This window comes from Motacilla alba, chromosome 7 (genome assembly GCF_015832195.1).
Source record: "Motacilla alba alba isolate MOTALB_02 chromosome 7, Motacilla_alba_V1.0_pri, whole genome shotgun sequence".
NCBI lineage: Eukaryota > Metazoa > Chordata > Aves > Passeriformes > Motacillidae > Motacilla > Motacilla alba.
Window position 1 is genome coordinate 35,870,574 of NC_052022.1, and position 27,371 is coordinate 35,897,944.

Here is a 27,371-nt window from a genome sequence, read left to right on the forward strand (position 1 = left end):
GCCTGCAGCGAGGTCACTGCCCCACAGCTCGCTTCTGTCACGCTTCAAGTCAGCTCTCCCTTTCAAAGACCAATGAAAAAGGGAACGTGGAGGAACACAGAGTGTGCTAACTCGAGTCTTTCACACGGTGCACACTTCTGCTGTCCCAGGAGGAACAGAACAGCTCGCAGGCCACAGAGCCAGCTCTCCCTGAACTATTAGCGCCTGCCTCATCACAGAGCCGAGCCCGGGGAACACAAACAGCAACAGCTGCTGGGAATGAGGCGGAAAAGCAAAGCCTGGACCTGCTTCCATCTTGGCAGACCCGGAGACACCAAAGCTGAGGCCTCACCTGCAGCACCAGGACCAAGGGCATGGCCCAAAGCCACGGCTCTGCCACAGGGAGAGGCAGCAGAAGAGGTCTGCAAACAGCACAACACTGGCCCAACTTTTTTTGAGGAACAAATTTTAACCTTTATTGACAGTAAACAAGGCTGTTCTTTCCAGCAACAATTGCCGCAGGGTCTAGAACAAAGTACAACAAAGAGACTGAGTTACTGTAGGTGAGCTCTGAGCAGAATCACCTTCTCTTAAATGTACTACATACTTGTTCCTTACTATGGAAAATGGGGATTCTTTTTCTCCCCATTATTTACTAATGACCTGGCCATCTCACACCTCCCTCATGATGAAAATAAAAATTATTGTAAGTCATTATCTCACACAAAACAACAGGGAAAAAATACTGTAACAGGAACAATTAGGACTGCAGAGCCCACGCACCATTGGAAAACTAAATAAACCCTCCACAAGCACAACACATTGAGGCTGTTAAAACCTTACTGACTGAAAAGGCTTCCAAACATAAGATTTTAACGTTTTGGGGGTGAGTTTCTGTCCCTGTCTGCAGTCCTGTGAAAGTCAGACAGGAGATTAACATGAAGACTTTTCCTTTTTGCAGGAAAGCTGGCAGTGGCACTGCTAGCAGGTACCTAGAGCAAGCACAGCACCAAGCTGAGCAGGAGACTAAAGCAAGGATGGATAGACACCTGCCTGGAATTCTGGGCTGTGGTTTCAACACCTTCAGCTTGCTGCAGCTTCCTGCAGCGCCACAAGATCGTGCACAGGGATTGGTGTGAGAGAACAAGACAGAGTCTGATACTCCCAGGTTTCCAGCCCAGAGCTGGCCCTCAGCCAGAAACCATCAGAGTCTGGATGCAGAAGGGAGCCAGGGCTGGGATTTCTGGATGAGAGGCTACACAAGGCCTGGCCGTTAGGTGTCAGCTGTGCTCCGAACATGTGTGACAGCGCCCTCCACACAGCCCAGCAGCGGAGCACTCCAGGGGCTGGAATCCAAAATACAGGGAGCTCTCAGAACTTGGGGCCTGTAAGCCAAAGCTTAGAATTAAACACGGGATTTGATCCGAGACCTTGGAAAAGGCTTCCAAACTTAGGTGACAGAAGTGAGAACGTGGATTTATAGTTTAAAGCAGAGACACATTAAGAAGAGAAAAACTGAGAGTTTAAGATGCAGAAAAAATAAAAAGTTCCAGAGGTAAACAAGGAGTTTAAAATGCAGTACTCCAGGTTTGTGTGTCGTAACATGACTGGACAAGAAAGCTTACGCTGTAGCATGAGTCCATAAGACAAAATATTTTAAAATTGGGTCAAAAACATAAGTATCCTTGCTAACAGTGTTTTATTGCTCAATAAAGCCTTAAAAAGTCTTCTAACTTAAGGTCTTGTGACCTCCTGAACCATGTAGTAAAGATGTGAGCCAAACTCACCCTTCCTGTCTATACAGAAGAAAAAATAAACTATATCATCTAAAAACTCAGAGGTGCCGTCTCTAACTCATCCCAAATTCCTTCCAAAATCCCCATAACTCAGTAATTAACCACCAGTTAATTATACAATGCAACCTGTTTTACAGCTCCTAGTCCTTACAAAGCAGTGCTCCAGTGGATTGACCCTGGCCCCTCCTGCAGGGCTTTAGGCTGCATTCAGGGAGTCAGGCTGTAGGCTGGGCTATTCCCTTAGGCTGGAATATTCACCTTTTTCAGTGCTTCTCCTGCTGAGAGCAGCACGTGGAACGCCTCAGAATGGCAGAGGCCTTCTCCTCAATGGAACTGATGGCCAAGCCACTCAGGACTCCTTTGTTCATTTTCCTCACCTCCTGCACAGCCTCCACAATTTCTTTTCTGTGGGAATTGAGGGAATATCTGTTAACATCACATTTTGTGCCACACATTTAGCGATTAGTTCGCATGGATATTGGCTCCATTACAAATCAGGGCTGAAAAGAACCCCAAATATCTGACCTGCTAAACCCTGGATGCTTTCCTTGAAGTCTCTTTATTAACCTGGTAAAGCTGCTCAAGTTCAGTGCATAAGGAGAAACAAAGATACCAGATGGGTTCACAGAGGAACAAGTGGATGTTTTCTGCAGGGAATTTTCCCCAGGATCCTAGAATTGCATCAAAATAAGGGGAAAAAAAAGCATGGGTTAAGCATCGTTCAGGTAATACAACACCTCTTTCCTATGAATAAATATAAAATCCTAGACCCACAGAATGGTTTGGGTTGGAAGGCACTTTAAAGCTTAGCTTATTCCTGCTTTATTCTGATAAAATAAAATAACTGGATCTAATTTATTTTAAATTAGATCCCATTACCATTTCCCACAGGACCAGCATGTTTAAAGGGAAATCCCCAAAGACGGCAGATCCGTGTGGTTTATGAGAGCAACACCAGCAATTACTGATTTGCCCTTTACTCTCCAAGGACCAGGCTGAGCCAATACAAAACCCTCTGTTTGTAGAGGTTTCTTAGATTTATGCTAGAAAATCCAAGAGTTTCTTTCCCATCCATTACCCCAAAATCTCTCCACGTGACATTTACATTAAAAAAAACTGTTGTTACAAGATGAAAAATTTAGTGCAAATGGGGACATTCCAAACTGTCCTAGGATTAAGAAAAAACAGCTGGAGTGTCATAGTTTGATGCAGGGGCAAAAGAATGGTGCTTTCACTCTTCTGCCACAAATTTATTACCAATGTGTATCGTATTTTCCCATCCTGACATAATTTTCTATCTATTAAGAGTTACAAGACGAGAAGATTTAAAGCTTGGTCTGCCACACAAAGGAGTGCTAGTAATAATTACTTCCCTTTTGATTATCTCCGAGTAAAGAATGTGCCAGCTGTTGAGTAGGTGATTTCAGATCAGGGCACTTGGTAGTAAATGCAGAGTATGAAAGAAGCCTTAAAGAGGCAAGAAATTCCTGCTACAAATCAAGAACAGACCTACCTCAGGCACTGAGGGCTTTGGGCCACCAACAGGAACAGAGGAATGTTCCTTCCCATTCCCCACTATCTTCACTTCTAATAATAAATGTAAACAAGCAAAGAGTTACTAACTGTTCTTGAGCTGACATCTTCTCTGCAGATTTTTGAAAGCCCGGAGAAAACAAACTCAGAACAAACTAAGGGAAATAAAATTCTAACAGAAAATGAGTGTCCTGAGAAGCAGTTCAGTTTGTGGAACATCCTTTCCCTGAGTGTTTCCTGAGACTTTAAGAGGCAGAGGAAACACAGCTCTGAAGTAAAAGTACCAGTGCTGAAGGCTGGCACAGAGAACCCCCAAGCTCTCTGCCTTCAACACCCTGGCACTTCTCAGCACACCCATCGCTGTGACTCAAGTCCCCAGACACAAACCATTTGCATCTGGAAAGTCCAGCACGGGAAGGAAGCACAAAAAGAAGGAGGAGGAGAAAAAAAGAAAATATTTCCATCTATGTGATTGGCCGGGCCTTTACTAATTCGAGTTCAAGCACTGCAGGTGAAGTTTTCAGGGAAAAACATGGATGGATGAAAACAGCTGAGCACGAGGATTCACTGCTAGGGAATGAGAAACTCTGAAAACCCAGCTGGCATTTATTCCAAGCTTACTTATGCCTGGAGAAGGAACAGAGCACTCCAATAATAAACACCGTTATGTGTTTTATCAGCTGAAAGAGCACAACTTTACCTCTCGAGTCAATGGAGTCTTGTTTTCCTTGTTGCTTTTTCATTTCTTTGCACATTACTGAAATATCTGCCACTGACAAGTCTTCCTTAGCATCAAACCAATACTCACTTCCTTCCTCATTTTTCACACAGCCTTGGCAGTTGGGATAAAATTCCAAGTGTTAAAGTTTAAATCATGGTATGCTACATAAGTGAGCATCAAATTTCTGTGCTGAAGAGGATTTCAGCCACTTACATCTCTTGGGGCTACATTTCAAAGAGGTGACATTACTAGTTTGGAATTCTAAATTTAAGCAGAAGTTTTTTTTTTAAGATATAAGTAATTAATATAGAGCTATGATTACTTATCAATAAATTCTGCTAGCTGATACATAAACATCCCATCACAGAAAGGGCAGCTGTGTTACCATATACATGCTTTACACAGGGTTTCTTTCCTCCCCAGAGAACTTAGCTCACGAATGAAGGATTATTTTTACTAGGAGCAGATCACTCACCACGTTCCAGAGCCTGATCTTTAAGTAGTTCTTCCCACGCCTCAGGGGAAGCAGAGTCACCTGGTTGATCACCATCAGTCTGTGAGTTGTCCTACAAACACATTTCAGTTATATCACAGCACTCCCACCCGATAACAAGTTATTTTTCAGAATATCAGCCCATGAAGCAGGTGAATTTAAAAAATTTAAATCTGCTGATCATCTTTAATAACCCCCAAGTTATTTTATTTTGAAAGGGCAATTAAAACTGTGAACATATGAGCTGCATTTGCAATCAGTGGCAGAGGATGCCAGGCTGAGAGCCCTGAAGACACTGATCACATTTGCAGGCACCTAAAAGGAGAAAATACTTCTCAACATTACCATCTCCAAAACCCAGGAGCGAAGAATTCCCTACCATATTGACAGAAATCCCCTTTTCTTGCTGTTTTGGCTCCTCAAAGTCAGCTTTCCCTTCACCTGAAAGATCACTAAAACACACCGGAGAATTTCACACAAAATATGGGACAACAATTTTAAGTTCTACAGTAATTTCAATATTTCCAGAGGCTCACAGTAAAATAAACATACTTAATAAATCTTGGCTTTTTCGTTATATCTTAATAGTTTTCTGTGTGATGTTCAGATGTATTCCTTACGATTTGAAATACCTGTGCAACTCTGACTAATTATTTACAAAACAAAACAACTGCCTTTACTTTTTCTGGATTAACTTCACTCATTCTTAACAGGAAACTTCCAGCAGTCTCTAGCAGTTTACCCAATTCAGTAAAAACTTACTGCCAAATTTGTTTTCATCTCCACTTACATAAAGTCACCGGATGGGGTTCCTGAACGTGTTCTGTCATGTACCTGCCTGAAATAAGAAGGTAATTTTTCTATCATTCTTCATATCTGAATTATAATCTCAGCTTCATGTTATCTCTTAACATTACCTATATGCTTGATATGATCTCTGCTGGCAGCAAAGTATTTTTGGGTTTTTGTGGTGTGGGATTTTTTTGGGGAGTTTTTTTTTTGTTGTTGTTGCTTAGTGCCATAATAACTGTAGACAAAGGTTTTTAGAAGTGAAAGCAGGGAACCAGAAAAATGACCTGTCAGCTGATAACTTTTACTATAAAAACAGTAAAGGCACTCCCTGCTTTGCATACTAGAACACCACAGAGGAAAAATGCCCTTGAAACCAAAGCATTGTACCCACAGGGCAATGCTGATCTTTCAGCTAAACAGCCTGAAACAATAAGATGCATCCTGAAATAATTAAATTATAGGTTTCACATCTTATAAACTCATTCCTCAGTTAACTTAGTAAGTACAACAACAAATGAAAACTACTTACTCGGAGTAAAGACTCTTTCTGAAAAACTGTCAAAAAAAAGGAGAAAGATTTAACTATAATTATCTCAATTATGAAACAACTTCTATTAAAAACATAAAACAGTTCAGAAGTTACCTTGGAGGGGATGTAAAAGGAAGAGAGTGGGGAAAACTTCAGCTCAACTGACAGTGGTGGAAGTTCATTTAAAGGTGTGCCCATGCTTATTTCCCTTCTCATGTTGCTGTAATTATTGTCCAGTTCATCCAAAACCAACAGCAGAGATGAATACAACTCAGCCTTTTTCTCACAGCTATCAAAATATGGGTAAGAAAGCAACATCAATTCAGACATTTCATTGATTTTACAGCTTCTGGAGATGCCCAAACATTTCGCAGGGTTTAAAGATTCCTCTACATTACAGTATAGAGAACATGAATTAACAACTGTATTGTGCATCGCTTGAGTTTTATTCCTGGGAAAAAAGCAGGATTCTGGGACTGTGAGTATGACAAAAAAAAAAAAAAAATTATGCTGGAAATAAGACTTGGGGGTCCTCTGGACAACACCACTAATTACAAACACTCCTAGAAGCTATGGGTAGAATCTGCCAGTTCCATTTAGCAGTTTTTGCCTGATAACCAGTTACCCATTTTTTTTAAAAGGACATTAAAAAGCACGTGCCTCCCAAGACAGGTGTTTTCCTCCAAAGCCAGCTCATAAACCTTCACGCAGTGCTGGTAGCACATCTCGTGATGGATGGCCAGGAGCTGCAGCTCTGCTTCAGTTGCTCTCTGCAGGATGCTCTGACAGCAGCTCGGTGCAGAATTCTTCCCGGTTTGCTTGTTGGGATGTTCTGGCCTTTAAAATAATAATAACAGAATTATTTCTTTCAGGGCTTCAGATTTTGTTTGGGGTGTTTTATTTTGAAGCAAGGAGCTCGCCAGAAGCTATTTCTGATAAGATTTAAGGAAAAACCTGTTTAGGCAGCAATAATGACTGTAGCATTACAGTCAGTTTTATCAGAGAGGTGGGAACTGCACAAGCACCATCATCATTTCTATCCAAAAAGTGAAGCCTTAAGGACAAAAAGAAACTTAGCAACGCTGTGGATCTGCAAGCACACTAATTTTGTTTCCACAGCCATGGAATAGTTTAGGTTGGAAAGGATCTCTGGAGATTTGCATTTACAGAACAAGGCTGCTTTGGTCTTTGTTCAACTTCAGGAAGTCTTCAGGTCACTCTTCCCAACTGTCCAGAGCCCTGCAGCAGGAACTGCTGCCCAGCAAGCTTTTAGCACCACCAGTTTTGCCAAGCCACAGGCAAGCTTTCAACCATGAAAAAACCAGAATCCCAAATTCCAAAACCAAGAACACTCCTGACCCACCTGTCGGTGCCTGTCTTCCAGTCACAGACAGCAGGATGATCTTTGGATTCCTGCTTTTTAAAAAAAAAAAAAAAAAGTCAAAACTTACAGATTAACACCCATGCAGGCAAGTTAACATTAACAAAAGTTCTGTCACACTGGTCTGCTGGCCCTTCTTGTTTTGTGTCAATTACCTGCACGTGTGAGCCGAGAGCTCCTAAGGACCACTCCGTGTTGGAAGCAGCATCCACGGAGGTTCGAGCCAGCCACCCCAAAGGCTGAGCTTTGTCCATCATGGTCACCTCGGTGCTCACTGCCCTGGAGCACACACAGACCCGGGCACTGCTGCTTCTGCTGGTTGGGAAGCCAGCTCTGGAATCGGAGCCGGCATCCACAGCGACGCCGGGAACGCTCCTCAGGGCTTCACCACGCTCCGACTTCCCAGCCCTGGGGCTCCCGCCAGAGGGTTTATCTGCAGCTTCCATGCCAGCACCAGGATTCCTGCTAGGGAGGATTTCAGGGACCGGGAGCTGGGTTCCAGCACCCTCTGCAGGGCTGCTGGCGCCGCGAGTGCACACGGCAGGTTTCTCACAGCTGCTGAAGTAGGAGGGCTCTCCGTGTTTGCCCAGCTGGGCCTCCTCCCTGTGCGGCAGGAAAGGGATGTCCGGCTCCAGTGCCACGCTGTGGGCGGGTCTCTGGCTCTTTCCAGAATCTTCTTCCCCTGCTGTGATCTGGGGTGGCGCCTTGTCACCGACCAGTGGCACGGCCTTCACCTCTCCGACCTCGCCCTGCTCAGAGAACTCGCTCGAGTTGTTCTTGTCCTCCTCGTACTCCTCGTGAGCACTGAGATACTCCAGCTGCGAGTCCTCCCCTAAATCTGCACCCAGGCAGGAGGTCTGAGTGAAGCAGCTCCTTCTGCTGCTCTTTTCCACTTCCATGGCACCAACACGCTCTCCTCCTCCTCCTCAGAAGGAATCCACACAACTCACTGCCACTGCAACCTCTCAAAGTCACTGGTTGGGCTCTTCCTACCTTAATAAAAATCAAGAGAAGTTCAAGATGCTCCATAGTGTACAGAAGGACAAAAAATACATTAAATTAACCATCCTATTTTCACCTACTGCGTGCTAAGAGAGCAGGTAGGAATTCTACAGCATGTTCCTGGAGAAATCCCACGAGCTGATTTCTGAATTGGTGGAATGCCTGTGACATCATACAGCACACAAAGTGTTCAAACAAAGGTTACTTATACAGAGGAAGAGGAGAACTTTTGAGCTCTGTGCCTCCCAGAAACTAAAAACCCCTTGGGTGTTGGACAAGGGGGAAAATCAAAGCATGTTTCTCTTAATTATGGGGAAGCAAGAATAAACTGTTACCAGGGACAAAAACCTGAGAGAAAGGAGCACAGGAAGGTCATTTAGCAACAGAAGGAAGCTGGGCAATTCACCAGACTAAAGCAATACACCTGCTCTGAACTTGCAGCAAACCCAGTTTGGTAACAAACACCAACAAAAAGCAGAGAGAAAGCACGTAGGGAGGGAAGATGCTCTTTGTGAAGCCTGTTTTTTAGAATCATTGTCAATTCTTCTCTATTTTCCCTCAGAAGCTTCTAACAAAGATAGGAATACATAGTAACATTAGCCATATTTCTCAATTATGTCTGCTTTCTAAGCTATTTAATTGACACATCCCAATTCCAGTCACTGTCTCTGACAGCCCTTCCCCAAGGGGTGGGAGGGAGTAAGGGTTAATATTCAATTGTTCAAATATTCAAGCCTTCCACTACCCCAGGTTGCTCCAAGCCCCATCCAACCTGGTCTTGAACACTTCCACGGTTTAATTATACACTTCTACAGTTATTTTTGCCTCAAAAACGTTGTCCTTTTTTACTACACTAACTTCACTTTCACCCCCTAACTTGAACAGCTCCGTGGAATTAAAAAACCGAACGCTGCCAAAGCACATCCCGGATGCCTGTACAGAAATCACAACATTACTGTCACACAGAAGTGACTCTTCCCTTGAGAACCAGAACCAAAACGCCCCAGATGAGGTACAGTAAACCCCCCTTACCGCTGCTAGTGATACAACCAAACGCTGAACCACGGCCGCGCCCTGAGGGCAGCCCGGTGCTCCCGCTCGGCCAGGGGCGACCCTGAGGCCGGAGAACGGCGTCTCACCGCAGCTCCAGGGCAGGCTCCGCTCACCGTCCGCCCGCACGAAGCCCCGGGCCCGCTCCGCTCACCGCCCGTCCGGACGAAGCCCCGGGCCCGCTCCGCTCACCGCCCGCCCGCACGAAGCCCCGGGCCCGCTCCGCTCACCGCCCGCACGAAGCCCCGGGCCCGCTCCGCTCACCGCCCGTCCGGACGAAGCCCCGGGCCCGCTCCGCTCACCGTCCGCCCGCACGAAGCCCCGGGCCCGCTCCGCTCACCGCCCGCCCGGACGAAGCCCCGGGCCCGCTCCGCTCACCGCCCGCCCGGACGAAGCCCCGGGCCCGCTCCGCTCACCGCCCGCCCGCGGCCCTCACGGCCCCGCCACACGCGCACCCACCGCCTGCCGCCGCGCCCCGCGCTCATTGGCTGCGGCGCGCAGCGCTCCGATGCCTGATTGGCCGATGTGGAGCCCGCTGTCGCCGCGTGCGCGTCCTCCCCGCTTCCCTCAGAAAGTGCGGCCGCCGCGTCCCCTCAGAGGCTGTAGCGTCATGTTCCCTCAGGAGCCGTGCTGCCGTGCTCCCTCAGAGCCGGCATCGCCATATCCCCCCTAGAATCGGTACCGCTGTATCTCCTCAAAGGTGGTGCCGCCATATCCCCTCAGAGACAGTACCGCTGCATCCCGTCAAAGGCGGTGCTGCCGTGCTCCCTCAGAGCCGGTACAGCCATATCCCCTCAGAAGAAGTATCACCGCGTCCCCTCACGGCTCTCCCTTCACGAACCCTTTTCTCCCCTCACAGCCCCTTCTGTCCCCTCACAGACCCTTCCCTCCCCTCACGGACCCTTCTCTTCTCCCACGGTCTCTTTTCTCTCCTCACGGTCCCTTCTCTCCCTCCACGGACCCTTTTCTCTCCTCACAGACCTTTCTCTCCCCTCACGGACCCTTTTCTCCCCTTACGGTCCTTTATTTCCCCTCACAGACCCTTCTCTTCCCTCCACGGTCTCTTTTCTCCCCTCACGATCCCTTCTGTCCCCTCACGGTCCCTTCTCTCCCCTCATGGATCCTTTTCTCCCCTCACGGTCCCTTCTCTCCCCTCACGGCTCTCCCGCCCACTGAGCACTGACAGACCAAAGCACAACCGGCAGGGAGGGAGCACAGCTCCTCTTGTCCAGCTACTACAGAATCACAGAATTATCCTGTGCTGCAAGGGACCCACGAGGATCATGGAGTCCAATACCCAGCCCTGCAAAGGACACCCCACTGATCCCACCCTGTGCCTCAGAGCATCGACCAAACTCTGGCAGCTCCTTGAACTCTACTTTGGGGCCGTGACTATTTGCTGGGGAGCCTGTTCAGTGCCCAACCCACCCTGTGGGCAAGAACTTCTCCTAATATCCAGCTCTATCCTCCTCTGGCACACATTAAAACCCACCTGAAAGTTTCCAGCCTGAAGGAGCGCGTTATGGGAGCTGAGACAAACCTACCTGCCACACAGGTCCATGGTACTTGTGCAAGGGGCTCTGCTTCTTCATTTAAACACGTGTAAAGGTTGTAATGAAGTGTGTAAAACATCACTCAGTTGCCTAAAATTAACCAACCTTACGATGGTTTAGACCATCTAAAGCGAAGACAAGCACTACCCTCCTGCTCAGTTCTCTTTAGTGTAAGCGACAGCTCTGGCAACACATCAGGGCAAGAGAACATTTAATACTAAAATAACGTATTTTTGATGAACCAAGCTTCCTCCTGTTGTGAAGGAGTCTTCGGGAAGGATTGTTCAGGGAAAGCTACTGTGTGGGTTATCTCTGTGTTCATCATAAATAAAATTGGAGAATGAATCCTATTAGTCACACCACTGAAATTTCTCCTGTCCTCCCCCTCCCCAAGTGCACCTGGCCATTAAAATGTTGAAATTTGGAGGTGTATGTGCATCCTGCCACTAAAAATGTTGATATTTGGAGGTACGTCTCACACCACGGCCCTCAGTCACACAAGCCCCTGAATTTGTGCATTTCCCAGCCAGCGTCGCTTACGTTTTGTGATCCTGCAGCAACGTGTTGAAAAGGAGAATGAGCTGTTACACCCATATCACCCTGAATTTTCTGTATTTTCCAAGAGAACTTGTACTGGTAACATCAGCATGGACAGACCACTCCATAAAAACTACCCAAACAAGTGACATTTTATTGGCGAGTTCTGCTCATAATGAATTTCCTTTTCCACGCTCACATCTCCTAACAGAGCGGTTGGGGGAAAAAAAAAAAACCAAAACCAAAACCGAAACCATTCTGGGTAACATTCCATTTGCAAGCAATAAAAATCATGTAACATTTAAAAATAAAACAGAGGATAACAAATTGAAACAGGAGTTGTAGGAAAACCCGTCCTGGTTCCCCCAGGAGCTGTTCCTCGCCCCGCTGCCGCCACCTCGGCCCCGCTCTCAGGGTCCGGAGGTGCTCTCGTTTGGAGCTCAAATAATAGGACTGGGACGTGTGCTATTATCACCGTTCAGAGCCCTGTTGTTGTACATTCTTCACAGAAAAACACAGAACAGTTTGCAGTAAACCAACCAGTTCTTTTTCTTCCCTTATTCTAACGCTAAGTCATACTGAAAGTTAGGGAAGGGGGAGGGGGGGAAATGTGGCTTCAACATTCACCTACTTTATCACACACAAAGGTTTCTACTAAGAGCATATCCAGGTTGAAATACACATCTGATTTCCATCATGAGGTCGATGCTTATGGGGTGCGAGATGAAATCTACTTCAAAATGATAAACACATCCCTTTTTGATGAACAAAGTGTTACTTTTTGCCTTTTGGACCAACGCTTGGTTGCTGGGCTGTTTCTCCTGAGCCTTGCCAGGAGAGGCACTGCTGCCACAAATGAAATGATGACTGGTGGCAATCACACACCTTACCATCGGTAAGATGTCATATTTAGCACGTTTGTTTGCATCCTGAAAATCCCTTTGCTCGTTTTTTAGGCCCCCGAGGCTTTGTACACCAGAAATTACACAAGTCATGCACAGAAAATTGTAAATTGGTATCCACAGCCATTTTGAGGTATTCCACAAAGAAACCTGGCTCTGCACCTGAATGTTCCCCTCAAAAACAATTTAAAAAACCCCAAAAACCCCAAAGCCCTAACTGGAGTGGAAATTTTACTTTAAAAAGACTCCTTCCAACCCCATGTTTCACCACATTTCATCGACAAGGACATACTTGATTCCCCAGGGGCACAAAAAAAGCCTTCTTCATCCTTTTCCTGGAATAATAATTTCAGTACTTCATTCCTAAATTTTCCATGTGCACTTGGAAGGGATGAAGACGAGGGTGTTGTTTCCTAGCCAAACCAGAGAAACGCACTCAGACAGCAGTTTTGGTTTACTGAATTTGTGAAGGTGCTCGAGGAAGATACCAGAGATCCCCTTGCGTTGGAAATAGCAGCGGCTCCTGCTCTGACCTCCAGTCTGCGAGGAGGAGGCTGGGGAAAGACCTGGATCGCAGGGTCTGAAGACCAAGTGAGGAAGAAATGTGATCTCCTGGGCGTGGATTTGGCTTGGTAGAACCTCCTGAGGCAGCCACGGCCGCTCCCGTGGGACAGGAGACGCTGCTCCAGAGGGACTGGCTTTCCTGTTAGGGCTGAGGTGGGACGGGCAGCTTTGTTCCTGGGGTAGCTGCTGCTCTCCTTTGAGTAGTACATTCAGAATGAGTTCCGATGAACCAGAGCTGTAGTGCCAGTCGTGTGCCGTTTTTACGCACGCAAGAATCGCCTGCAACATCTCACCGGGCTACGCTGTTCTGCGTGAGGAGTGGAAAACCTCCGCGGTGATCCTAGAAGGAAATAACTCGCTACTTCCGTAGCTGTAGAAAACCCATAGGCAGTAATATTTTCTAAAGTGCTTCTTTACTTAGCAGTTATTCTTTTAAAAATCAGACTTGTATCTTGTAGCGGCATCGTTTCCTAGTAGGTCATGGACCAGTAGATAGTTTCTGATGTAAAAAACCCATTACGTATTGTTTTTCAAGCAAATGACACTTGCTTTGATAAATGCACCAAAGAGAGTGACCCAAGTGCAAACCCCACCATTTCTGAAAACACGGCCTTATGCTGGTTTATTAATGCAACCTTACATCCTTTAAAAGTCATTTACTTCAAGAGCAGGGATTAAATAATACAAATAAAAATTGAAAATTCAATGAAGCTATTGCCTATTTACCCTGAAATAAAAGAGTCTCACGATTCTACTGGTGCAAAAATCCCTCCAAACACATTTGTTTTATTGGCAAAGTCATTTAAGGTCACTTTTGCTTCCAAGACCATCTTCTTCCATGGTTTCCACTGAAGGAGTTTTGCTTTGTAATGGCTTGTGGTTCCACAGTGATTTGTAAATGAAAAACCTACTATGAATAACTCTACCGTAGTCACTAAATTACAGATACTGTCATGAGAAAAGTCCCAAAACTTACAGTGTTTGTTTTAAAATTTTCAGCAAGACACAAAAATTCCAGTCAAAGTGTTTTTTATTTGAGTGCCGTTTTAAACGGCAGTAAATGGCTGCTGTGCCCTCGGGATGGAGAATTCCATGTGCTTCTTACGTGTTGTACTTCGAATGTCCCCAGAGCTCGGCGTGGAAGGGCTCCCGCGGGCACAGCCACTTGGATCAGCTCCTCCTACGGATGTAGCGCAGCAGGCGTGGATCTGCGCGGGGAGACGCCGGCTGGGAGGCACGGAGCAGGTGTTGGGGCGGCCTGGTCTCGGGAGGCAATGGCACGAAGCGTCCCGGGCGGCAGGACGCGGAAGCGGCTGCGGCGGCGTTCCGGTTCCGAGTAGCGGTGGTTCCCGTGGGAGGGGGGGTGGCTATTGCTGGGACAGCAGAGCGCTCCGGTTGGCCTTCATCTTCTCCAGCCGCTTCACCAGGTGGCCATTGCTGACCTCCAGCTCCTCGGTTTTGTCCAGTGCTGAACGAAGCTGAAGGGAGGAGGGAAGGAAGCAGAAAAACACCGTGACTTTCACCACGTCATCCCTTTGCAAGGTTCGTAGTTGCCAACGCTAACTGACCGCATTAACTTGGAACATAAAGCAGCTCAAAATTCCTTTAGCAGAGTTAAACTGCGTTGCATGCCACACACACAGATTTTAAGCACAATGCCAAGAACCCAAGGTATTTACAGAATGCTGGACAAAGAATGCCAAGGTAAGAAGAAACGTGGTCTCCCAAATCTGGATTTGGCTTGATAGAACCGTGTGTCTTGAGGCAGTCAGCATGGACAGAAGGTTACTCCTGTGGAGCAGGAGATTCCCAGAGAATCACAGAATTTCCCTCAGTCCAGAGGCACGAGGCTCTGGGTGATGTACACCTGTCTCACTGCTCAGCTTTTGTGTTTCTGGTTCCTAGAACTCTATCCACAGCTGTGACTTGGAGCCTCAGTTTCCTGTGAAACCCACCACGGGACTGGGGTAAGGAGAGAGAGCTGGACTGCACAGAACAATATTTATAGGCAGCAAAGCAGAAGGAGTGTTTAGAACAAGCAAGGAGCCATACTGGGAAAAAAAACAATCAAAGAAACTCCTCTGGAGGCAGTGAGAGAGAAGCTGATGAAGGTATTCAGGCTCTAAGGAGACAGAGGCACGGTCAGAGTCTGTGGACAGCCACACTTCCCCAGACAGGCCTGAACAGATTGGCAGGGCAAGGCAAACAGGCTCACAAAGAACAACTCACATCCCTTTAGCAAGCCAGGTTACAAAGGAACGGGGAAAAGGCAGTGGGAGCTCACTGTTCCTCCAGTTTGAGTGCTGAAAACTTGGTTGCACATTTAGAAGGAGTAACTAAGGCAATAAACCAATTAGATGCTTATCCCTTGCTGTGCCAAGAAAGGTGGTTCCTCCCCTGAAAGACCCCAGGGAAGCAGGTTTCCCCCACAGGAGCAGGCTGACCTGTGACAGCTCGCAGGTGGAGTTACCTCTCTCTGCAGTTTGCGTTTCTCTGCCTTCAGTTCATCTTCTACTCGCTCAGCATTCTCAGCAGCAGTTTTGTATCGGGCTACCTGGCCTTCCAGTCGTATTACCTGAGGTGAAGGCAAAGGCTGGCAATTAGAAGCTGTACCAAGAAGTTACTCTGAAGCTTTATTCTTCCACTAGTACTCAAGGAATAACCAGAGAGATGCTAACTCCTCTGATAAAATAAAGACATGTTTTCAGGGAAGAAAACAACACCAAGGACGCCTGGCAACAGTAATTTACTGCTGACCTTTCGTACATATCCATATTTAATATGCTTCCAGCAACAAAAAATACAGTCCATTGACTAAATTTCTCTTAGCAAGAGCATTGCTGATGTACCCTGGAAAAGAGCAAACAATCAAAATGGAACAGCTGTGTATAAACTCCATCTCGACCACATCACATGCTGGGAGCCATTTAAAACCTGCTGATGGCTAGGCATAAGGAAGTGATCAGCAGAGCTCATCAGGTACTTTTGTCTTTGACCGTTCTTCCCTCAGTACAGAGGAATAATATATTCCCTCTTCCCCACACATAAATGTCATAGTGGCCCTCATGCTCCAACACTCCCATTTCTTATTTTAAGGAAGAATCACAGTAAACATAATTTCACTTATCAAAATACACTTTCTCTTTGTATTCTCACCATCCTGAACAAACAGAACAAGCCAAAGACTTACATTCTGCTCCAATGCTGTTATCTCTTGCTCAGACTTTGCTAGTTTAAATTTGAGATCACTGATCTGTCTGTTGGCATCTCCTAAAAGAATCGCAGATTTATCAGAGACGTCAGAACAAGTGTGAACAGTTTCTAACAAGTCTGTGGCAAAATTTCCATGCATCAGGGATCTGCGTGGGGCAGCAGGAGAGTAGTTCTCTCAGTAAGTGCCCAGCAGAGAGGCACCATTCCCTGTCCTGCCTGATTCCTGCCAACCAGTCTGAAGGCAGAATTAATCTGAACTCCCCCCAGCTCTGCTGAGGAGCAATAACAGAGATTTCCAAGCGCAATCTTAAACAGAGGCTCCTAATTCCCTCACCTCTGCAGAGGCGCATGGCTGCTCCCAGGCCAAAGCTCCCTCGCAACCGAAAGGCTCATTCTTACTCAGAGCCATGTGCTATTTATTGTACTGATACATTCTCTCACTCACATGCAGGGCACAAAATTCTCATAAAATCAAAATACAGCTCACTTTGGAGGTCAATCATGTGCATATCTGTCCCGTTTTCCAGAACTTCATCTTCGGACTGTGCATTTTCCATCTTGCCATTCCTTTGCTTTTCTTCCAGTTGTCCCTTTAATTTTTTAATCTGAAGGGCAGAAAATAGTTATAAAAATCACTAAGGGAAATTGTGGCTCGAATTCACTCCAGTATTATAAAACAAATTATGAATTTTTTTAACACAAATTCCAAAAAAATCTTCTGTTACAAAGTAACATCCTAGAAATTATTTTGGCAAACGACCCACAGTATTTTACACATCAGTGCTTATGTACAAGTTCAGGATCAAAACAATGAGTAAAAAAATGACTGGTTTATTAGAAAAGCCATCAATCTTCTGTGGGCACATTCATGTAAAACATTCTTAAAAAACTCCCAAAGCTGTGTCTGGTTGCGTGCGAGTCTCAAGGCCAAGGTCACTGAGCATAAATGAAAGCACAGAGTGTCCTGCAGGGCAGCAGATCAGCTGAAGTTTTTTGAATAAGCTTTATAGCCACTATGGAATACCATGGTACCAGCAATAATTCCTTTGATTGCTCTTTACCCATCTGCAATTCCTCCAACAAACCTTTCCAGAAGGCCCATTTACCCACAGACCCAGCAAAGGGGAGGGCTTACTCCTGGAGAGAAAATTTGCTTCTACAATTTCTGAGCCACGCTCGTTTTTCCCTTGGGCTTGGCCAATCTGAAGGATATTGCTCAGAAATAAGAGGGTCACATTTTCCACGTATCCTGAGTTAACACATGGGAGGAATGTTTTGGAGGAAGAACAGAGTGGCCAGCAAGGCAGCAAGAGCAACCAGAGCACAGCGCTGCTGCTCTACGCCTTGTGTTTGGGCTATTTTTGCTTTCTTAATCCTTCACTTGCCCCGCGATTACCTGGTCCAGCAAGGACTCCCGTTCATCAATGAGCTTTTTCAGCCTGTCTGGAAGAGAAAAGGGAGAGTTCAGTGCTGACCGGGCCGGCGGCGCACGGGGGAGCGCATCTGAGACACGAGACTGACCCGCTCAGGTTAGTGACTACCGACGGGGAGTTAGGGCACGTACCACAGGACACGAGGCCCAGCGGGGCTGGGAGGGGGCTGCGGCCAGGGCACTTATGGCATTCTCACAGAACATGCTTGTCCCAGCAGTAGCAGCAGCCAGCTGCATGCAAAGAGGCTAATCTTCTACGTTAGGTTAGCATGCAAGAACTCTAGGGTCAAGCACAACTGCAACACAAAATCTCACAGGTCTTGACAGTTTAACACAATGACAATACTGTAAACACCTATAATCACATTCTCAGCACTTTAACTCTTCCCTTCTTTTACATGGCAGTGACATTTTAGCTCCAATATTATGACCAGAATAAAACATTTGCCCGTCAAATTATTTGTGTTTCGAACGCAGCAGTCTGGTAAAACTCTATTTTCTCCTCAGAGTCAAACATCAAGAGGCAATGGACAATCTGCACCAACTGTTGTGCTACATTTGGACTTGGAAGTGCTACAGATCAGCACATGGGTGTGTGCAGCCTTCATGTATAAAGTGCACTCTACAGAATGAGACAGCTGCAAAAAAGAACTACAAAGTAAGCAAACAAATCACTTAATTTTTTTTTCCTGTCCCCATTAAGGGCTGCAAAATGTGAAAGCACATTTTCTTACCACCCAAAGGACCTAAATGATTAATTAACCAGCTCAGTTTGTTCAGGTACACCTCAGGCAGGAGTGCTCTGAAACATCACATGGAAATACACTCATTAGGAGAGGATCTGTTGACCTCAGCTGGGTCTCACTGCAGGTTTGTTCAGCTGGCCTCCCTTGCCAGCAGTGCAGAGCTCAGGCTGTTCACAGCTCAACTCCACAGCTGAGGTCTGGCCTGCTGATTAAATGGTTAAAATCCACAGGTCACTCAAGAAAAAGATCTTTTTGTAAACTTTAGGAAAGCAAGGTAAATGACACATAAGAGCCTGGTGGGCTTTTACCAGGTAAATTCTGTTGACAGACAGACTTAAAATATTTTTGAAGAGCTTTAAAAATACCATTTCTTTTTTGTGACACAACTCCTGAACAGGCCAAAGTCTTGTGGTTCTCCCTTTTTTCTTGTTAGCACATGTACTTAAAGGGAATTAAGAGTCTGTATTGAATCAAATCATGGTGAAAACTGTTCTCCCAATGGAAGTCCCTCTGCACAGAAGACATGTGGAGTCCGTTAATGTGGGATGTCATTCCCCTGCTGGGAATACACACCCCCACATAGTCCCATTCCAGAGCATGGAATGAAACCTTTACCTTGGCTTTTGATGCAATAGCCAAATACAGATCTTAGCGTGACAATCCAGTTCAGCAGATCAATGGATGAATTCTGAACCTCCTGAAGTCCTATTCTTTTTTTTTTTCATCCATTTGTAAGACACCCAACATTGTTACACCTCAGCACTGATATGAAAAAACAAAAAAAAACCCAAAGCCACTTTTTTTTGTAAATACCACCCACAAACAAAATTTCTGAGTATAAACCCCTTTAAAATGATAAAATAATTTCACAGATCTGTATGGGAAGGAAAGAAAACTTAAGACAGAAATTCTGCAAAAGATGAAAGATATGGAAGAAAAATAAAGGTCGATGAAGAAAGCAAGAACAGCAAACAGGTTGGAGAAATGTGGGCTCAACAGATTGTGTTGGGATTTACAGGCCAGCAAAGATTAAGAAATGGAGTTCCAAGGACTGGAAAGAGAATGAGGACTGGTGCAGCAGGAAACCTTTAGGCCACTACAAAATTAGCCCAAACTTACTGACTCCAAAAAGGCCAAGTAATGCACTTTGATCCTGAAAACAATGTAGTTGTGACTTTCAGTAACACAACCCCTGCTGTGGGGTGAAACCTGCCTGCCTGAAGAAAGGACACCTCTGCTAGCTTCCACTGAGGAAGGACACTGGCTTCCCCAAAGCCCTTTTCCTGCAAAGGGATGCATTTTGGGGTGAACCTTCAAGATTGGTCTCAGCTCTCTCTGCCCTCATTATGGACATCTACGCACCCCATTGGGACATGCAGGCAGCAGGGCTTACCAGATCAGGGAAAAAATGAGTTTGCCAAAATTGCCATTCACCTAGAAGAAAAGTTTTCTGCCTGTAGAGATGAGGGTCTCTTGGGTTTCACTTATCTAAACTTCCACATTAGCACAGAAAACTTATTCTGCAGAGTCACCTTAACTTTGCATTTAGGAGATATTTTTCCACCAAGTCTGAGGACCTTGAGAACAGATGAGCAGGAAAGAACAGCTTATTGAATCAGGACAGGAAGCAGCTAATTAAAATTCTCATCTGTAACAGTCATTATCCTTATTCCACACAGAGAGATACTACAGTGAGTAATGAGAGTGTGACATTCACCTCAGTTAACTTTGGAAAGGAGATCCCCAGGGTACTCACTGCACCAGTTCATGGCCTTCACACACCAGTTTAACAGAGCACTGAGGAGGAGATGGGGCCTGTGAGGGAGCAGGACACAGAGGGGTGAGCACAGTGCTGACCAGCGTCTTCTGCCAGTTTCTGAGCCCAGTGACTGATCTCATGGCCTTGGCACTGCAGGTGACTCGAGGCATTGCTCACTCAGGCGCTGCTCCAGTGGCACCAAACACTCCCAAATCAGCCACAGATCCTCCATGTCTCTTGGAGGGGAGCGTGGGATGGGGAGCAGCTGGTTTTACCTGCATGATTTACATGATGCGTGGCCCAGGAAGTTACTAACCCTGATGTCAATGAAAAGGGTGAACTGCTCTTGGAGGGTGGAAAGACACGCCGTGGAACCCCAGCCCCAAGCAGTGATTCAGAACAGCCTGCAAGAATCCAGCTCTCAGAGCAGCTTGGGCAATACTCCCTCTCCAGATCTGTCGGTTTATTTTGGATGATGAGAAAATGCATTCCTGTGTTTCTCAGAAGAGGGGCACTGCCAGGGACAGCACAGGATTTGGAAGCACTGGCTTGCAGTACTGATTTTGACGGGGACAGGAGGACTGTTCTTCTCTAAGGTAAAGAAGATATTGCCCAAGACCTTTTCACTATTTATTGCCCTTTTTTTTATCAAGTTTCCTGAGATATTGCTTTTGAAAGCATTTCAGACTAGCTCTGATATGCACAAACCTGGGCTACAGCATTTATGTGCCACTAGGTGATGACCAGAAAACCCAGCGAGCATTTGGGGTTATTCTGGAAGACAGAAGTTTCATACTTGGGTCACATACTCATTCTCAACATTCCAGGATGGATTTCTGGCACGGCAGCTACTCTGCACTGCCTCTCCATGTTCTTGCTCCCACTTACACTGGGAGTGGGATCAAAGCTGCTACTTGGACAGCTAAGATTGGAGGTGTTTCTGCGCCTGTGACTTGGCTTTAAAAAGGAATTCTCTTAAAGATGATGTGTTTTCTGAAGTGGAAAAACTAGTTTAAATCATAAATGAACTCATAAGAAATACAGGATCTAATGGTATGTTGCCTTATTTAACTCTGATAGATCCATCCACAGTACAGGTGAAGCCTGGTAAGAACATTTAATGATCTGTTTAAGTCTATTTAACAATTAAAACCCACCTCCAACATTAAACCACATATTACTGTTGAGACTTTAGCAGAGCCAAATCTTTAAATAAACACTGCTACATGCTAATAAGAAATGCTTATAAGATCTATGACTTTTTGGATTAGCATCTAGTGTAAACCCTTAGGAACAACTGCCAGTACTTACAGAAACCACGGTGGATCTGCTGTAAGTTGGAGAGAAGCCACATGAAAGGAGTTACAGACCTGTTAGAGCTCTACAGTTAAGGTGCCATCACATATTCAAGGTGCTCAAACCCCGAGGCTGCCCAGTCCTAGGGAGATGGCTCTTGTGGCTAGGTGGCACAAGGCAATAAATTGAACAAAAACTGCAGAAAAATGGTGTTGAAATGATACAGGTTTAAATAACTCCTTGTGCAGGTTTAGAAACAGTGCTCTGGACAGGTACTTTAAAGTATAAAATATGTTTATTTAAATTATATACAGCAGTACATTTTGATACACATCTTCAAATTTTGCAGTTTGTCTGTGCTCTGACAACTTTGTAACATCAACACAAATACAGCCTTCCATAGCCCACACCCCCCTCGATCTGCAGTCCCTTGGGACGTTCATTGCTTAACACTTTAAATGAATATTCATACATGCAAAACATGCTCTTCCTCACTAGCAGAGATGCAAGAGGAAATGCAGCAAGGGAGTCCAAGAGCCTAATTTATGCCAGTAATTCAAAGCAATCCAGCTTTTCCAAAAGGCACAGGGGGGGTAGTACACAAAACAACAGTCATCTTTGGTCTGATATCCAGCAAGAGTTAAGACATGCTAAGTTATCTTCTTTCCAGAAGGAAAGAGATAAGATTTGTTTCGGAGATAAAAACATTCTTTCAGAATCAAGAGTTTGCAAAAAAAAAAAATAAAATAATGCAGTAAGCAAATGCAATTTTAAACAAAAATCTTCTTGGAAAAATAGATATTTTATATATTCATATCTAGACAGTACTTGGTAGCAAACCTAAGCACACCTTACAGTGTGTATTGACACTTTCTCTGGAAAAAAAAATAAAAACCCCATGTGAGACATGGTGTAAAAGGCCTGTTGTGGTGCAAAGTGCCTAGGTGAAGTAAACGTGCATATATTTATTCCTTTCAGCAAACTAAGACCTGCATGTTGCACTTTCTCCAAACTGTGGATTGCTCTTCCAAAGTGCTCAGACTAAGCAGATTCACAGTGATCTAACTATATTTTGGAATACGGCCATAAAGAAATACACACAAAGTGGAATGACAAGATCTTTTTTCTTCATATTAAAAAAAAATAAGAGATTGGTTCATAGGCTTTAAGCATTCTGAAAGAAGTTTCACCATCAGTGTGGCTGACCTGCTGAGTTCCTTCACGAAGAGCTAATGTACTTGCCGTAGATCGAAGTACAAGTAAGCATACTGTGCATAAAAGTTCACAAAGGCCCAATGTACATTCAAGATATTGATCAACTAGGCTAGAATTAAAAACAAAAAAAAAATCCTATAGCAATTCCCCAGGAGCAGCTATCCACACTAGAGGTACTTTAATTGCATAATAGTTTGAATAGTCAAGTTGTGAAGCTTCTTCATTAGGTGATAAGCTTTCAACCTGAGACACAGCAAAACCAAACCCACTCACAATTTCTTGCGGCTGGGTACAACAGTGAATAACTTAATACTTGCATCATCACCACATCCGTGCTTTATGCTGAGTTACCTACAAAGACAAAGCTCTAAGAGTATTCCAAGGTCTGATGTCTTGTGCAAAGTGCATGTTTGTGTCCTGGGACTGCTCACAGGGCATGGAACTCATGCAGGCTTGAGATTCTGAACTCAGGAGATTGTACAGTCATCTCTGGATCTGCCCTTACTCCTTTTACCAACCTGCAAATCCTCCCTGCTTTCAGCCCTCTTAATGAAAGCACTTTCCAAATCCTGTTCCAAAACATCTCGATCCTGTAATTTTCCCACTTTACCAGAATCTGATACTTTGATTTCATCTTCCTCTACATCAGCCACCTCATCAGCTTTCCCCGACGCTTCCCCTTGCAAGCACCCTGCTTCTTCAGGCTCATCTTTTTTATGCTGCAGGACTTCACTTTTGGTCAAGGCATCTTTGGTTTCCATGTTGTCTGTTCCCTCTCCAGCTTTGTCTGTGTGAGCAGTTCTTCCAACAGCATAATTTGCTCCATCACCCTCTTCTCCCTGTGCATCAGCTTTCTCTCCATCACATTTTTCATCATATTCTAATATTTGATTTGACTCTTCATCAAAATCAAATGCATCACCATCATCTTCCAGGCTTTCCTCTGCTTGGTCCTCCAATTTCACTTGTTCACTAAGGTCATCCTGCACAGGTTTCTGTGGCAGGGAATTATTTACATCTTCCTCCAATTTCACTTGTTCACTAATCTTTTCATCCTGCACAGGTTTCTGTGGCAGGGAATTATTTACACTTTCCTCCAATTTCACTTGTTCACTAATGTCATCCTGCACAGGTTTCTCTGGCAGGGAATTATTTGCACCTTCCTCCAATTTAACTTGTTCACTAATATTTTCATCCTGCACAAGTTTCTCTGGCAGGGAATTATTTGCACCTTCCTCCAGTTTAACTTGTTCACTAATATTTTCATCCTGCACAGGTTTCTCAGGCAGGGAATTATTTACACCTTCCTCCAATTTCACTTGTTCACTAATGTCGTCCTGCACAGGTTTCTGTGGCAGGGAATTATTTGCACCTTCCTCCAGTTTAACTTGTTCACTAATATTTTCATCCTGCACAGGTTTCTGTGGCAGGGAATTATTTGCACCTTCCTCCAGTTTAACTTGTTCACTAATATTTTCATCCTGCACAGGTTTCTGTGGCAGGGAATTATTTGCACCTTCCTCCAGTTTAACTTGTTCACTAATATTTTCATCCTGCACAGGTTTCTCAGGCAGGGAATTATATGCACCTTCCTCCAGTTTAACTTGTTCACTAATATTTTCATCCTGCACAGGTTTCTGTGGCAGGGAATTATTTGCACCTTCCTCCAATTTCACTTGTTCACCAATGTTTTCATCCTGCACAGGTTTCTGTGGCAGGGAATTATTTGCACCTTCCTCCAATTTCACTTGTTCACCAATGTTTTCATCCTGCACAGGTTTCTGTTCCAGGGCATTATTTGCACCTTCCTCAGAAGCAAATTCCCCACCAGGGTGGTCTGCAAGCTCTACCTCTTGCTCATTTTCTCTCAGTGTTTCTTTACTGGCTTTGTTTTCAGTAGTTACAGTAACATCTACACCTGACTCCTCTTTAGATTCACCTTCTACTTGTTTAACCACCTCCTGCGCCTCACCCTCTAAAGGAACATTTTTCTCTTCCTCTGTACAATCTGCTTTTTCTTCACTACACTGACTTGATTGAACCTCTGCCTTTGGATTCAGATCTTCTACCCATTCTGTCCTACTTTCCTGCCCTTCCCTGGCCTCATCCCCTGTTTCCAATTCTGACTCCTTAACTTCATCATCTAAAAGACTCGGGTCTAAATGGGTTTCCTGCGTGGTCACCTCTCTCACAACCTCTGTTCCTGGCTGTGCCTGCTGCAGCTCATCTCCCTTTCCCCCAGGAATGCAGCCTCCTGCCTCCACAGAGGCCACACCTTGCTCGCCTGTTTCAGCAGAACCTGAACACTTCTCCAGCTCTTCTGTCAGTTCTTCTTTCTGTCCATCCTTCTCAGCTGTAGCAGTTTCATCTTCAGTTTTACCTTGTGTACCTAGTTCCTCTGGGGATGCTGAAGCACTGTCCTCTGAAGAATCTGGTTGGATCAATGCCTGATGTTCTCCACCTTCCTTTCCAAGTGGCTCTGCTGGGACATCCCTTTCACGTGGCTCTGTCCCCTCCAAACCCACAGACTCAGCTTCCCTCGGCTGACCCTGAACTGTGTTCCCAACTTCATCTTCTTCTTCAGCTCTGTCACCTGCTGTTTTATCACCTCTCCCATCAGTACAGTCAACAAACTTTTCCTCCAAGACATTTGCAACCTTTTTTCCAGCACTTTCTTCTGAGTGCTGGGGTTGCTCTGGAGTGGAACTCTCCACATTTCCCTCTTCCCTAAGCAAGCCTACCACTGCTCCCTCAGGTAGCCCTGCCTGCTTAGAAACCAACTCACTGCTCTCACTTGTACTGTCAGATCCTTCATCCATTCCATCATCACTCAGGGCATGCCTGGTTTCAAGATCCTCTTGTTCCTCCTGGTTGGGTGCAGCTTCTCCCAGCTCCTGCTCCGTACCTGCGTCACAAAACATTTCCTGAGGAGGCTCAAAAACCGGGTGGCCTTGCAGAGAGCCCAGCTCCAGGTGCTTATTTGTCCTTGCACTCAAGTCATGGTTTTCAGCCTCTGTGCTCTCAAGCTGTTGGACTGCTGTGTCCCTGGACTCTGTGACCTTTCTCAAGTCATCTGTGTCACTGTCACTGTTTGAAGAAGTGCTCCCTGACACAGGTTCTGTGAGGCTTTGGGCTTGCTCTGCAAACCTACTCTCTGGTAGCATCACTGCTGGCAGGGCGTCCTGTTCTTCAACCATTTGTTCTGCCTTTGCATTTTCAGCAGCATGCAATGTCTGCACTTCCTCCTCCTCCTCAGACTCCTCTTTGTGCTCCTCATGCTCAGTATTCTGCAAGATTTCTCTTTTCCCCACATCCTCCAAAATCTCATTTTTCATCTCCACTTCATTGGCTTTGCCTAAAAGACCATTGAGAAAGTTGAGGGGGCCACACCACAGCACTTACCTCCCCACTCAAAGCCCGAAAGAGAGAATGAGAAGAACAGGTTAATAAAAGATCAGCTTTTGCCAATTTTGTGAGGCAAAGCAGCAATTGAATTAGTAAGGATCCAGGGGGTTTGATCAGCGAAACTCACCACCACCCTCTCAAAGCAAGAAGTCTCTGGTGCTGGCTGGTGTTTTTGTAAGGGAGGAGATTTTTGCTCTTGGCTGTGGGAATGACAGCTCTCGTAGAGGAGATCAGATGGTTGAAGCAGTGCAGTTCAACAGCAATACTTGCAGATGTACCTCTAAGGACTGCTTTTCCTCAGCATCTGCAACCTTAGCCCTGACACCCCTCTATCCATGCAGGAGTCTGATGCCATTACAATGGAACCGTGAAGGATTATTCAGTAATATTTTGCTTTTAAAAATCTCAATACAGGCATCATCAGTGCCTGATGACAGGCACTGAATGTAAAATCTGATTGGCAAGCAAATGGTTTGGCTCTTCAGACCTCCCAACACAGATCAAAGCTCAGGTAATCTGTGCCCCTTACTTCAGCCACCCAAAGGGGTGGGGACTTCTGTGGTTTTTTGGAGGTTATTTTTGTTGTAACACTTTTCCTTCAATTCATATTTAAAAGTAACAGATACTAAAACAATAGCGTTTGTTGTTAGTTTTTGAGTCTATGCTGTACCTATTCTGAAAAAAAACCCCCAGGATTAGGAGATGTAGAAAACATATTATATTTAAAAATACACCCTTACCTTGGTTTTTGGTGTTCCACATTGTTTCCACACAGAAACTGAGTGAGGAAAAAGCAGCCAAAAGCTCAAAGCAAGAGAACCTGCACTTGCAACAAACGGCTGCCTGCAGCTATTTATTAGTATGTTCATTTAGAACAACAAAAAAAAAAATCCAACAAAGCAAAAATATTACTTTATTTCCTTACACTAGTACAATAGTTCTCGAATAAGTTCACCGCATAAAAGCATAAAGAGGTTTTGCCAACCAGATTTCTCCTTCCTAACGCTGTTCACTTCAATTACATCCTTTGAATTTAGGTGCCAATGTAACAAGTAAAAACACAGAAGTGTTAATTTTAAGTGTTCAATAGCACAGGAACAAAGAATGTATCCTTTGGTGTGCTTTGGCAGAGCCCAGCACTGTTGTTCAAGCAGACACAGTTCTCAGGGATATCACTGAACCAACATACACGCTCTTTATAGAAAACTAAAATGCCTTTTTTTTCCTGATTATTTAAGGTGTGTGCTGAAAAATACTGAGCAGCAGCAGCAGGATTATCCTGGGACAATTTTCCAATTCAGAGTTTAAATGGCAATGCGAATGACTGCTACTTATCTGTAGTGTCCTATTTGCATTCCCATCCTTTGTCACCTTGCAGGGGAAGTGAAGTCTGCTGCTGGAGGAGACTGCAGGACACACTGGGAGTGATGATCACCATGAAGCAGGGAAATGCACAGGGAGTGACTGGACAGG

The 27,371-nt window shown here is 45.2% G+C and overlaps 3 protein-coding genes across 3 annotated transcripts in view; all 3 read right to left on the bottom strand.

Annotated features, from left to right (window-relative positions):
- Positions 1–358: 358 nt before the first annotated feature.
- RBM44 (RNA binding motif protein 44) lies at positions 359–8,123 on the bottom strand. The gene is made up of 12 exons (XM_038141772.1): positions 7,380–8,123; positions 7,207–7,259; positions 6,504–6,680; positions 5,958–6,132; positions 5,844–5,869; positions 4,902–4,974; positions 4,505–4,595; positions 4,009–4,140; positions 3,289–3,362; positions 2,301–2,446; positions 2,034–2,180; positions 359–1,364 (listed from the first exon to the last, which is right to left on the bottom strand). The coding sequence occupies exons 1-11, from the start codon at positions 8,121–8,123 to the stop codon at positions 2,039–2,041; spliced, it is 1,833 nt and encodes a 610-aa protein (XP_037997700.1). The 3' UTR covers positions 359–1,364; positions 2,034–2,038.
- A 3,370-nt stretch (positions 8,124–11,493) lies between these two features.
- Positions 11,494–27,371, bottom strand: part of LRRFIP1 (LRR binding FLII interacting protein 1) — a 103,792-nt gene continuing 87,914 nt past the window's right edge. Inside the window, exons 21-25 of the mRNA XM_038141773.1 lie at positions 17,442–17,488; positions 16,533–16,650; positions 16,023–16,102; positions 15,303–15,407; positions 11,494–14,310 (exon numbers count right to left, since the gene is read on the bottom strand). Of these exons, the coding sequence (XP_037997701.1) occupies positions 14,200–14,310; positions 15,303–15,407; positions 16,023–16,102; positions 16,533–16,650; positions 17,442–17,488 (461 nt within the window). The 3' untranslated portion in view covers positions 11,494–14,199. The remainder of the gene's footprint in view (positions 14,311–15,302; positions 15,408–16,022; positions 16,103–16,532; positions 16,651–17,441; positions 17,489–27,371) is intronic.
- Positions 21,552–27,232, bottom strand: LOC119703588 (probable serine/threonine-protein kinase kinX). The gene has a single exon (XM_038143681.1). The coding sequence runs from the start codon at positions 25,826–25,828 to the stop codon at positions 22,961–22,963; it is 2,868 nt and encodes a 955-aa protein (XP_037999609.1). The 5' UTR covers positions 25,829–27,232; the 3' UTR covers positions 21,552–22,960.